General features: G+C 38.8%; 1 protein-coding gene across 7 annotated transcripts in view; it reads right to left on the bottom strand.

The window, feature by feature from the left end:
- zdhhc14 (zinc finger DHHC-type palmitoyltransferase 14) overlaps window positions 1-13,640 on the bottom strand; it is a 61,372-nt gene that overhangs the window by 5,716 nt on the left and 42,016 nt on the right. For 6 of the 7 annotated variants that reach the window (XM_057858887.1, XM_057858885.1, XM_057858889.1 and 3 more), the window contains 3 exons: window positions 11,931-12,033; window positions 11,400-11,509; window positions 1,962-2,067 (listed from right to left, as the gene is read on the bottom strand). In XM_057858887.1, the coding sequence (XP_057714870.1) occupies window positions 1,962-2,067; window positions 11,400-11,509; window positions 11,931-12,033 (319 nt within the window). Of the gene's footprint in view, window positions 1-103; window positions 121-1,961; window positions 2,068-11,399; window positions 11,510-11,930; window positions 12,034-13,640 lie in introns of all 7 variants that reach the window. The other variant, XM_057858888.1, reaches the window with a different exon arrangement.

Below are 13,640 nucleotides of genomic sequence, written 5' to 3'. Positions count from 1 at the left end.
CCTAGCAGTGACCCCACGATGGCAAGTGGGAACTTTATCTAGAAACAGAATAAGTGACAGGCCCCATCAAAAAACACAGAGAAAATACATTTTGGGATCTCACCTGTCAGTCTCAGTAACCTATAAAAGCAGATTGAAGATGTATAACTGGAAAAGGGTGGTTGCAGATAATCCATCAATATCATTTCTCACGATTTTTTTGTTATAACGTTTGTTTCGATAAACTGACGACGCAGCACTGCCGTCTTAAATTTAAAAATTATTCGCCTTCGCGCTGTCAGGAAAAATAGTGGGGACCCTCGTTTTCATTCAAAGGGTACCAGCTGTTTAAGGGGTACTGCCCTAGTAAGGAGTTATCGGACCCCCAAAAGTACAAATTTAAATTATAGATGTTTTTACTTTTTCCACACATCAGACATTTTTACTGTAACATGTTAATAAATGTATTTAACTTCACAAACAGTTTATGATTATTTTAAGTCGGGCTGCAGCTATCGAATATTTTTGTAATCGACTGAAAATTCTATCAGGTAATCGGATAAAACTTTTTTTTTTTTTAGGTAAAGAGCAATTATAAATATACATGAGAAAAAAAGACATTTAATCCAATATTGAACCATTTTCAGCCAATGTCTTTATTTCCGATGTACATTGTTGAAAACAGCCAACAATTGCATCTTAGATGTGACTAGAAAATTCACTGCTTTCACTCAAAAAACTTCTCGATCTTATAAAAAAAAAATAAAAAAAATTCTTACCTAAAAATGTAATTACGCTTCATAACACACATCACTTGAAAGCTACGTGTTTTTCCCATGTGTTTCAATTGAATTTCCATTTGTGTCAAGCTATTTTTAAGTTCTGGTTAAGTTTTAAGTTAGTCTTAACTGTAAGTACTGATAGGATTTTGAGTTTTTGCAGTGTTCAAAATAAATGTATGATACCTGCTGTATTGGAGCACATTAGGGACCAGTGCTACTTGGTGTTTTATTCAGCAATGACTACTGAGCTAAAACTGACAGTTAGCTTTATTATGTATTAATTTTACACCCTCATCACTCTACAGTGCTGTGTTTTTACAGATTAAATAAAGCCTGTATGTAAGACACGTTAGCCACGTATCGACAGTGGTCATAATCAATAGAAACCTAGCCCTCTGAAGGGCAAACGGTATGTGAGCGAGTGACAGATATCTATTAGCGCTGAGAAGTCAACTGCTTAAAGATGGCTGCTGTTTACTAACGCTGCCCAGACGCGGCCGAGTCTGTCATTTCGCATCTAGTTCTAAATGCATGCGATATCTATGAGATGCATTGGACACTACCTGCTACCACACAAGCATCATGCGGGCGTAGTTTTTAGCAATGTCGGCGTAGTTTGTAGTGGCTGTCGGCTGCAGTCAGGTTTTTTTTTTTTTTTTTTTTAATTGCTTCTTCCTCTTTGCACGTGACGTCAGCGCGTTGTCCCGTATTAATAGTAGTCCAGGCAAAACGTGATGCTTAGAGCTGGCAAAATTAAACGATTCTTCGAGGTGAATAAAATTACTCGGATCAGTTTTTAAACTCGAGTTGCTCGAGTATTCGTTTCAGCTCTAATTTTAACACAACCATCAATTCACTTAAAACCCTAAAATGATGTAGTACACCATTTTGGATGAAATGCTCTATTTACAGTGCATTAAACATTTCCTTTGACTTGAACTCTGGCAGGCACGGCCACCTATGGACCTTTTATTGGTATGTTTGCCTTTCAAAATAATTCCCAAACAACTGTATTTATCACAGGCGGACTGTAATGAAGCCGTTGAAACATCAAGGTCATTTATATATCGCTTTTTAAATGCTGTGAATACCTATACAGCTCGTTTCTTGGCATTAAGTTTTTTTTCTATGCGCAAAGAAAATATGCATTTTTAAATCCTACAATTATTAAAAACAAAAAACAGGTGACAATCTTCTTACCATGTGGCTCTGTTGAGATTGCGTGGAACCATACACAGTAATGCCATTGGTTGGCGGTACCAGCTGTGGCGTGTCAAGATGGACAAAGCCACGTCTGTCAATGAGACTGTGGGGAGAAAGGAGCAAAGTATTGTCACAGAAAATGTTGCAAACAGGCCTTGTGAGTCAGCATAAGTACAAGTCTAGGCCTGCTGTGTTGTTCAGCCTTGCAACGACTGGGTTCATCATCCATACCGCTTATCGTAACAAAAATCGCGGGGGTGCCGAACCCTATAGAGGTTTTTTACTTCACGTGATTCATGACTTATTTCTGCCCAGATGACAACTATCAGTCAGCTTGGACCCCACCCGGCGTTTTTCCCCCCCGTAATTTTGTCACAGGGAGGGGGAAAAAAATGGAAATTGCCGTCATTTCTGAAAAGGTGCAAGGATTACCAGGCATAAATCGTGAGAGCTATATTAACAAAATAACACAGATTAAGTCAACAGATCCATAGTTGTTGCCAAAATCGTTATTTAAGGACATTGTTTGCTTTTGAGCTGCCACATTTAGATTATCCGGACATTTATGATGAACACCAAGAGTACTTAAAACCACCAAACTTTGAAAGCCTACAAAAGCCTAAAGGGCTACAAATACTGTAGCAGGATTCGTCAAGGGGCTTTTATTGGCAAAAAACATGTCAGATGTTTACATCGTCATCAATAAGGTGAGTGTTTTTTTTCTTCCACGTACACTGCGCACATGTAGATTAATCCCACGCAGACCTGTCACCAGACAGGAAATCTGAAATGCATGGGACGGCACAATGAATATTCCCCTCTGTTTTGTTTATACAGTATTTTTGAATTGGTCCACTTTACACTATTGAACATTAATCATTAAAATATGCAGTATTTAATCTACCTGTCAATTACTTTTAAATCTGTATATAGTATTATTTATTAGAATAGAAATGTTAATTTTGCAGGGAGTAAAATAATCTTAATCTTATTAGCCTTTCTAAACTCTGGCGTGTGTACAAGCGTAGTGTGAGGTTCAAGATGGGCTTTGCCATTTTGGTGGAAGCGTTGTGACGCTTTTTCAAACCTCTATTCCAGTGCTTCTCAATTATTTTCTGTCACGCCCCCCCAAAGAAGACGTAAATGTTTCGCGCCCCCCCCAAACTCTCTGCCGCCACTGTAAATAGTATCATTTGTCTATAAAATTACTATTATAAATATGCATCTGCCTAACATTGTGTCCTTTTTTTCTAATAAAGAAAAAAAGTAACAGATCAACTTATAATAAAGTATAACTTTATTAACATTGTTTTGTTTGTAACAGAGAAGACTTGCCGTGCATCAATTTGCCTGAATTTTTCAAAAAAAAAAAAATTCACATCCAAACTAAAAAATACACTCAAGGTACATTTTTGACCATTTGATACAGAACAATAAATTGTAATAAAATCAGTAAATAATAACAAATTAAAATTGATTAGAAACATTCACTCATGAGGACAATATGCCAAAAAATTTGACCGAAAAAACAAAACTGAATAAAATTTTTAAAAAAGTGTCCTTGGACAGGACAGTTTTTATTTTTGCTGCTCACAGTATTTACCTCCTTTGCAATGGTGTGGAGTTATTTTGCAATGAGCATGCTAACAATGCTCACTGGTTTACTGATGTAACACTGACAAAGCAGGACGATTGTTGGCAATATTCGGCACGTTTTCACTGAAAAAATCAAGCGGCTTAACAATGAGATTGGGGTCTAATGTCTTTAAGTGGCGTCTTAATTGATTTGGCTTCTGGCTGTCTGCTATAATTATTTTTAGACACAGTAAACAGTAGTCTTTCATCATCACCCACTGTATTAAAAGTCAAAGCTAAAAGGCAAACGGCACGAAAAAAGCGCATTCACGGCGGCCGAGGTAGAACCGTAGGTGAGGGCGGTCGTCGTGACGATCCCAAGCCGAAAATGGCACTTCTCAGGCGGCAACGTGAGAACCGGACAAGACAGTGGGTCGCTGCGTGAGTGAGTCCGGTCGGAAAACGGCTTTCGAAAACGGCGGTGGCACACTGCTCTTCGTATCTGTTGTCTGTGTGTGCTGAGTGTAGTGTTGTATCGGTCGCGAACGATTCGTTCTTTTTGAACAAATTGTTTGGGTGAACGAGACCGAACTAATCACCATCTGCACTGATTCGTTCTATGAAGTTGGTGGCGCTTGTTCGCTGCGTGGGAGGGCGTTGAGCAAGCGACAGCGTCTTCTAAAATCGCACACGACCAATCAGACGCCAGCCTCATCGCGGGCAGGGGAGGGAGCGGAAACAGAATCAAGGCGTCTGTCACTCATTTCCACGTGTGGCCAATAAGCAGCCAGTGTGCAGGCAGGGGGGAAAGACTGAGTTTTGTCACTTCCCGTTCAGTGATTCGGTCCTCCGGTGTAAGCGCACTATCCTATTCCCCTCACTATCCACTCGCAGGGGCCTGCGCTTGTCAGTGACGTTCCTTATTCTCGCTATATGAATATACAACTTTAGCATTTGTTAATAATACGCTCTGTGTGTAGTATCATCCATCGATTTTCCTTTTTAAATGAGCACTTTTAACGAACGCAAGAAGTAACAACGGGAACATTTTTAAACAGGCATTTCACGGGAGAGCATTTCGACTCTTCGGCCAATCACGGGAGAGCATTTCGACTCTTCGGCCAATCATATAGCAAGAGCGAGTGGATAGTGAGGGGAATAGGATAGTGAGCCTACACCTGTTCCTGACCTAGCTTGCTGCTAACTTGACTTTCCAGTAATGACTATGCGGTGAACGAGTCATAAAATGAAAGGAAATGACTTTGTCACATATTTGTTAACGTGGAGCCTATCAAATGCTGCTCAAACTGACAAAAACACCACACAAATCTAGCGAGCATGGTTTAGTGTTCTACTTTTCTCAACAGACTCGGGACTGTACCTATGACGATATACTATCAAATTTACAGTAATTTAAAACACGCGTAGCTATGAGGCAAGCAAGAGCTGGGTTGGGGGGGGACGAGGCTGTCTGTGAAAGCAGAATGATATCGCCTGTCACTCATTTCTGAAACTACGACGAGTGGTCAATGTGCAAGAGAGGGAGGGACCAAGCAATGTCACTTCCCGTTCAGTTATACTGCGAAGCGGTCTTTGGTGATTCGTTCGGCAACGTCACTTCCCGTTCACTAACCGAACGATTCATTTGGGCGGGGAGGGAGATAAGGGGGGCGAACGATTCGTTGAACGACTCGTTTGAACGAATCTTTTTACTGAACGAACCAGAATGGATTCGTTTACTCAAGTGAACGACAGATCCCGTCACTGTCTGAGTGCTCTTCCTTAGTTCAAAAATACTGCGCGCACTCTGAAAATGAGAGCGCCACTGCCACCTACTGAGTGGATGTGCAAGTACACTTTATTCCAGTAGGGCAAAAAAAAAAAAAAAAAAAAAAAAAAAAACATGTTCCCCGAGGTCACATGCGCCCCCCCTGGCATTGCTCTGCGCCCCCCCAGGGGGGCGCGCCCCACTATTTGAGAAGTACTGCTCTATTCTATGTGACTATAGGCAGGAGGTGGGGTACACGCTGAACTGGTTGCCAGCCAATCGCAGAGCACAAAGAGCCAAACAACTTTTCACGCTAACCAGTGTTGTCAGTAGTAACGCGTTACTGTAATCTGATTACTTTCTTTCAGTAACGAGCAATCTAACGCGTTGGTTTTTCCAAGCCAGTAATCTGATTAAAGTTAGTTTCCTCAGTAACTGTGCGTTACTATTTTGTTTTTGCCTCATACTGTATGTAGAATGAAGAATACTGTAGTCATGTATGAAGAGCATTTGAATAGAAAATACCGCATTTGAGTTTGGGAGTGACATCACATCTCACGTTTTGTCATCAGAAAAAAACGGGTCATGTGCAGTACCATGCTGTATGCGCGCCGTCTGCCACATAGCCTGGCTACCTATTAGGATGCTAACAGTAAAGGAGCCGGAGAGATACAACAAACGGCTGCATTTGCTCACTGGAGATACAGCCATTACTTCACATATCTGTCCAGTAAAGATGACAAAAATATCTCCGTGTGTTGCAAACTCTGTGCTGGCTCAGATGGACTGTTGCCCGCTATATACTCGACATCCAATTCAACAAGGAAGCACCTGGAATTACAGCACAACGCGTCGCGAAAAAAACTCAAAACAAGACGACAAGTAATGAGGCAGCCAGCAACTAGCCTTTATAATATGTGTAATTATATACATCTTATGTAGGCGGAGTTTTACATTTGTGGGACCGCGGGGAGAAGCATGTTGAAGACTGAAACGAAAGTCAAAAGTTTGGACACACTTCATAATTTTTGCGTTTTATATCTTTTCACTGCTATTGTAAATTCTCACTGAAGACATCAAAACTATGAACGAACATGTGGAATGGCAAAAAAAGTGAAATAACTGAAAACAGGTTTTGTATTCTACATTCTTCAAAGTATCCACCTTTGAGGTGTCTCCAAACTTTTGGCCAATACTGTACAGTGGGGAGAACAAGTATTTGATACACTCACAATGGGAAAACCCATTGGCAGAGTATCAAATACACACATCTTGATACTGTTCGAGTTCAATCAGCTGTTGAAGTTGTTGTTGGTAGCGTTTGAAAGCTTAGGTTTAAAGAAATTCTAAATATCCATCTTGCCTCCTGTGGTGTAGTTTTGGCGAAGCAAAGCAAAGGATAGTCTCAAGGTGCTAGTCACATGATCTGTTCGAAAAATGATTTTGACCCATTATGAAAACTGTACGTTGTAGGATTTTTGTTCATTTCATACATTTTTGTTGTTTTATTGCTTTACAACTTTTATGGACAACATTTTAATGGCTAGGTCTTTATTTCAAAGGGGAAGTTCAGAATTCTTTACATTGGGCTTCATCTTGGAGTTAGCAGGGATTTAATTAGTTGTTGGACTTTATTTGAACAAATTTCGTGCAGTTTGTCAGTTATTTGTTAGTTTCAAGGCTCCGGGATGGCTAAGCTAGGGCGAGTCAATGGTGGTTGAAATCAACTCCATCGACTAATTAAACCCCCGCTAACTCAAAGATTAAGCCTTATGTGAAAAACTCAATTACACGTGATGAATTTTTTCTGTTATTTTTATGTTGAGGCAGCAAAAGGAGAAAAATTGGCAAAAAGTAACTAAGTTACTTTTAAAGTAACTTAGTTACTCTGATAATAAAGTAATCAGTAAAGTAACTAGATTACTTTTTTTTAGGTGTAATCAGTAATCAGTAATTAAATTACTTTTTTAAGTAATCCGTGACAACACTGACGCTAACATTCAGACTTATGGACAATTTGGAGTGTACAATAATTCTACCACGGATGTGTTTGGGACGTGGGAGGAAAGCAATGTTAGACTGGGTCAAACATTGTTAAGAATGGCTTGTGAGCCATATCACAACTTAGTTTACCCTAAATCAGTGATTAATAAACTGCGATCGATACCCAGTGGGGTGTAAATAATTTCAATTTTGTAAATGTGGGCTGCGAGGGAGAGTTATTTTACGGCTGCTGTCCAGACTCACATTTTGACAGTGTGACCACAGTTTCCCAAGATAGCTGATTACTCAGTAACTGGTTTTGAAATTTGAAGAAATGATTTGAGTCAACCAAAAGCACAAGACTTTCACACATGCTAAAAATAGATTTTAGCGTTTACGCTTGCAAAACCCAGTAAGCCATTGATCCACTGACTTCGTTGTATAAATACAATATGCAAAGTTCATTAAAAGGATTGAAAGGATTGAAAATAATGTCCTATTATAGTTATAATTTCATTAGCACCTGTGGATGAAATACAGGAGCGCATGGTAAAAATGCATGTGCGTTAGGGCTGGGCGATATGGCCTTTAGTACGTATCACGGTAAATTGAGCAGATTTACCTCGATGACGAGAAATTTGTCCAAGTGGAATGTTATGTAATTTGAAAATCTGGATCAGTGCATGAAATAAAAATTAACCGTTTCTCGTTGATTTATTTACCAGCTTTCAACTTAACATATTTAACAATTGTTCATACAGTCTAAACATTATGTATATAAAAATATCTTGTAAACAATAAGAATTCAAGTATGAGCATTTATAACAACTTGTACGACAATGTACAACATTCTAAAAATCAATATGATGACTGTGCAAACGTCATTTTAACACAAATTACAGCTTGAACAGTACACTTCAAACAGACAACTTATTGTTAATGGCTGCTGTGACATACTGTAGTTACTCAACACAAAGGTTTCAGTTTTTTTTTCCTTCCAGAAATTTTTTAATACATGCACACACACATGCACCCCCCACACAAACACACACACATTAAAGCTATACTGCTCTTATGCCAATGAAACATTTAGGATTTTACGATTGCAGTAATGGCACAGACTAAAGCAAGCACATACAGAAAAATAGCTGTGGCCATTAAACGGTCATATTATAGGCTTCACTGTTGGATGATACTTTATGCTAAATGTTTTACCATCATAAAAGCTATCCAAGAAATCACACAAACACAGACAAAATAACGCGACATACTGATTACTAGATGTTGTCCGTGCCCAATCCACTCATTAAGTTCAGCCATTTTGACAAGGTTAGAGCTCCATCACGTTCATTTGTAGTGTTAGCCTGTGGCCTGGCTACCAGTACAAAGCACTGAAAGCACCCTCTCCTGAAACCGTGAGAACCAGGGAGGACAGCAGGTGAAAGCCCGTCTGGAGGCCGCCAAGAGTCTACTTAAAAGCGGGTGTAAGTTTGGCGAGGCTCCCTCAAGCCCGACTCATCACGTTCCCTTGTAGTGTTAGCCGCTAGCGTTAGTCTACCAGGCTTCTTTCTGTTTGATTTCCTGATAACCACGTGACTTCATACGTAAGCACACTCACTGCTTTCTTAAAAGGGAATGAACATATAGCCACACAACACAGAGTCAAAGCGGGATGAAAACAGTATTTTTTCGCTTCAATAAAATACCGAATTTACCCACATAGTCAAAATGATGTTGGTCATTGTGAATCATCTCGGTAACGGTAGATTTTCGGTAAACCGCCCAGCTCTAATGTGTAACATATTAATGGGAGGATTAGAAATAATCTTGCCTTTGAATGTATTGCAATCGTCTTCTTTCTACAGCAACTCCCATCTTCCTGACACTAGATCTTTTTGTGGTGTCAAAAGATTTTTATTAACAATGATAATATTTTAATTTGCACTTTTGTTTACTTTATTTTAGATACTTTAATTACATGAACAGTATATTTTTGGTCACCTCATCATTTTATGATTAGTCATGCTGGTAATTTAATTCCCCAATCCATATATTTTTTATTACTTCTTTTTTAAGCTTTTTAAACATGAATAGATTTGATTTGGTAATTGAATATCAATGTGACAAAAGTCGACAAAAAATATTATTTGCATGGGCCACAGGCAACTTTAGACAGGAAAGGTTGGACGTCAAAGCCCCGGTTAGGTTAGGAACGCCTGCCTTAAATAATTGCTCCTGTAGTTAAAAAACAAAACAAAAAAAGCCTGCATTTTATGATCAAATACAGTATATGCTTTCAAGGGTCAACAATGTTCACACTTATAAGAGTGAGTGTGTCAGCTAAGAACATAGACGTGCATTTGGGGTTGTGCAAAGAAGCGCATTTTTTGCATAGTCTGGGGCTGAGTTCAGACATTCCGTCTTGGTTGGTGGCCCCAGCAGGGCAATACCTGTGGCCAGCCATCAGCATGCGGCCAGAAGGCAGCCACCTGTGCCACGAAGTCTTCTCTTTTGCTAGCCACAACTAATTATTGATGCGTTATGCCTTGTGAGGGCAAAGCAGAAAACCACAAAGAATGTCAAAGATTCACAGTAGTGTCTTTGTTTTTCCCAAGATGGGTATGTATGTATGTATGCAAGAATATAATACTGTACATATTATTTTTTCAACTTGTGAGCGTGTGTTTCCGTTACTGGGTTAATGTTAGAGGTGGGAATCTTTGGGCACCTAACGATTCAATTACGATTCAGAGGCTACGATTCGATTATAAAACGATTATTGGTGCACCCCCCCCCTGGCTATTAGCTGCTTTTAATGTTTCGAAAATTAGTTACAAAAATTGTACAAAAATCCTCTCAGGCTTAAATAAACAACTATTGGGGTATCAGGTTAACAGTTCAAAAGAATAAAATACTCTAGTCTCCATTCTGTATCAGCAGCTTTAAACTACATTCAATTAATTTAATTTTGCGAAGTTGTCAAAATTGCTCCCGTTATTCCATAATTTACCTTCCGTCTACTTTTGACATGAAAGTTTTAAAACTGTTTTAAAGATAGATTTTAAAGATTTTGACGATTTAGGAGTATTTTAGATAAAAAGTTATTTGGTTCGCTCTGAAAGGTCGCTACAACAGCATTCCAGAGAAGTCTACTGCTTTAAGATGGCGGCTGTTTACTAACGCCGGCAAGGCTGTCATTTCGCATCTAGTTTTCTATACATGTGCTGCCAACGTCGCGAAGTCTATCATTTCGTATTTAGTTGTTTCTACATGTGATATCTACCGTAGCATTTTGTTGGCATAGTTTGTAGCGGCTGTCGGCAGCAGTCAGGTATTATTGTTTTTTTGTCTAGTGGCTTGAGTTGAGCCAGAGCCGTGAGTTGAGCATTGTCCCTACCCTGGTAACAACAAGCATGATGTTTATTTTCGGTCTGTTCCTCATTGTGTCCCAAAGACCACGCTGACTGTGTTTTAGTTCTGCTTCATTTGGCATATTTCAATAATCGGAATTTGGATGTTTGTGAATCATTCTCGAATCTTACACGGCCGAATTGCGAATAATTTAAGAATCGGAAATTTCGCACATCTCTAGTTATTGTGTATATTGTCATTCCTATACTATTTTCTCTTCGATGTGATATGAAAGGAAATAGCAGGTCTTGTACTTCTGTGCAGGTGTTAAGAGCAACTTTTTTTTTAATTTTTTTTTTTTTTTTACTTTAGATCATTTTTTTACTTTAGATCATAATGCTGTGAAAAAGCACGACAGTGACATTAACAAATCACATGTACCCAAACACGTAGCTCAGGTGTGTCTATTCTCTTTTTTTAAATTCACCTGAAAATCACAAAGTGTTATTTTGAATCTTTCCTGTAGACTTAGATCTGAGATTTGGTGAGGATGTGCAAGAAATCCATTTAACTGTTGTTTCTTAGTGGCTTTGGAGAGCAAAAAGGCCACAGGTGGCTCAAGCCAAAGTAGGTCTCTTTTTTGGCAGTTAAGGAAAGGTTAAGTTCAGTTCTCCCTAAGTGTGGTATATTTTGAACTGCGACAATTTGTCGAAGATCATGGGACACTTAGGATAAATGCTCTATTATAAAAATCATACCTTGGTGGCAGAGGCCCACAGAGAGCTGCACAGCAATTGGTCACAATATTGCCATGGCTGTAAGGATTATAGTTGTCCTTCCCTCTTTTAGAAGACCACGATCCTTTTATCTGGAGGAGACATCAGTCACAGCTTTAAAAGCCTCAAACATCATGCGTGTGGAGTGTCTAGACTTGGAGTTTGTGTCTAGCCTACTTCAAGATCACACAATAATAACATTACCTTTGTTACCTTACCACTGTACCATATTAGCAGGGCCAGTTCTTATGAAATGTATGAATGTATTTATGAAAACTACAAGAGTCAAAAATGCAAATTTATATTGCAGTGAGATTTTTTTTTTTCATCTAGATGATGCATTTTTGACTAGAGCGACTTGTACTCCAGAGTAATTGAAGTATACCAAATACTGCACAGAAATTTCCACAATAACATTTGACGATGAAAATATATTCCATACAACTGTAATAAGTGATGTGAACTTAAATGCCAATAATAGGTGCACTGACACATATCATTTGATGTACTCACATCTTCGTTGGTGGTCTGGTTGGAGCTGATAAGGTATGTATGGAAGCCTGAAAGGCCAACAATAGACCACACAGAGAAGAAACATACCACCACCTCCAACACAGTGACACGGTGCAGTCAAGGAAAAACTTTCTTTAGCAAATAAATGAACATCCTAAGCACACAAAGAAACACAGAACAGACAGCGCAGCATGGACACAATAACAAGCTAACATATTGACCTACAGCCTGGGGACTGCTGCCAATAGGTCTTTTGTTATGTCCATTTACCATGAATGCAGAACATTGTTCATTTGCTCTGCTACACACCAATCACTGAGATCATGAATACAGTGAATACTTGGCCAAACTGAAATTGACTATAATACGATGGTACCTCGACATACGATCCTTTGGACTTACGACGTAAAGCTTGACTTGTCATGTGTCTCGACATATGTCGACATGCTCGAATAGGATGATTTATGACAGTATTGCAATTTCATTGTTTTCCCGCAAGGCGGACTGATGGCGGATTTTCTTGCGAGAGAAATAAACGTGGGTCCCAAGGTTATTGCAGGTGGTGAAAAAAGGAAAAAGGTGATGCTTACATTGAAATTAAGAAGGCAATTTAAGAAAAATAAGAGCGTGGTGTGAGTGAACTGGCGCGACAATATGCCCAGTCTCCTCTGACTGCTGTTCACCAGTTAAGGTGACAATAAAAAAAAACGCTTTTTAAATTTCTGATTTATTATTATTATTTGTTACATTATTATTATTGTATTATTATTAATATGATAATTAATGATACTTTATTTAATTTGCTGTGTGTAATTGCTATTTGTAATTCTACCAGTAGTATTTATTAAGGATTTAGCATAGGTTTTTGGGCTGTGGAACGAATTAATCGAATTATAATGTATTCTTATGGGAAAATCCTGCTCAACATACGACCATTTCGACTTACAAACCAGGTCCTGGAACGAATGAAATCCGTATGTGGTGGTAACACTGTATTATTTAACAAATCTTAGCATAGTACATATTGTAATTCCTCAAATGAGAGCAAAGAGCTTAATAAAAACAAAGAAAAAAGAAATCCGTGATGGCTTCTTTTAGCATATTTTTTGCATGATGCAAACATAAAATGACACACGCCAGTCTGCAAAGAGTGTGGATGATTCAAGTTGACTGTCCCTTTCCCCTTAACACTTTCACCCTGAATCCAACCTAAACCACTGTCATTTTCTAAAGGACATTAAGTGCTGGCCAAAAGAATTGGCACCCCTGCAATTCTCTCAGATAATGCTCAATTTCTCCCAGAAAATGATTACAATGACAAATGCTTTAGTAGTAATAGCTTCATTTATTTTGCTTGCAATGAAAAAACACTAAAGGGAATGGATTTTAAAAAAAAAATACAAAAGACAAAAAGTATTAACAGCCTTTGAAAAATCAACAGTGTCAACCCATACAATCCATCGGCGTCTGAATGAAAAGGGACTCTATGGTAGGATACCTAGGAAGATCCCACTTCTGACCCAGAGACATAAAAAGCCATGCTGGAGTTTGCCAAAACCTACCTGAGAAAGCCAAAAACGTTTTGGAAGAATGTTCTCTGGTCAGATGAGACAAAAGTAGAGCTTTTTGGGAAATGGCATCAACATAGAGTTTACAAAGAAAAGAACACGGTCCCCACAGTCAAACATGGTGGAGGTTCCCTGATGTTTT

Source organism: Corythoichthys intestinalis, chromosome 15 (genome assembly GCF_030265065.1).
Source record: "Corythoichthys intestinalis isolate RoL2023-P3 chromosome 15, ASM3026506v1, whole genome shotgun sequence".
Lineage (NCBI taxonomy): Eukaryota > Metazoa > Chordata > Actinopteri > Syngnathiformes > Syngnathidae > Corythoichthys > Corythoichthys intestinalis.
The sequence above is the reverse complement of the archived record's forward strand: the minus strand, read 5'-3'. Positions and strand labels throughout refer to the sequence as shown.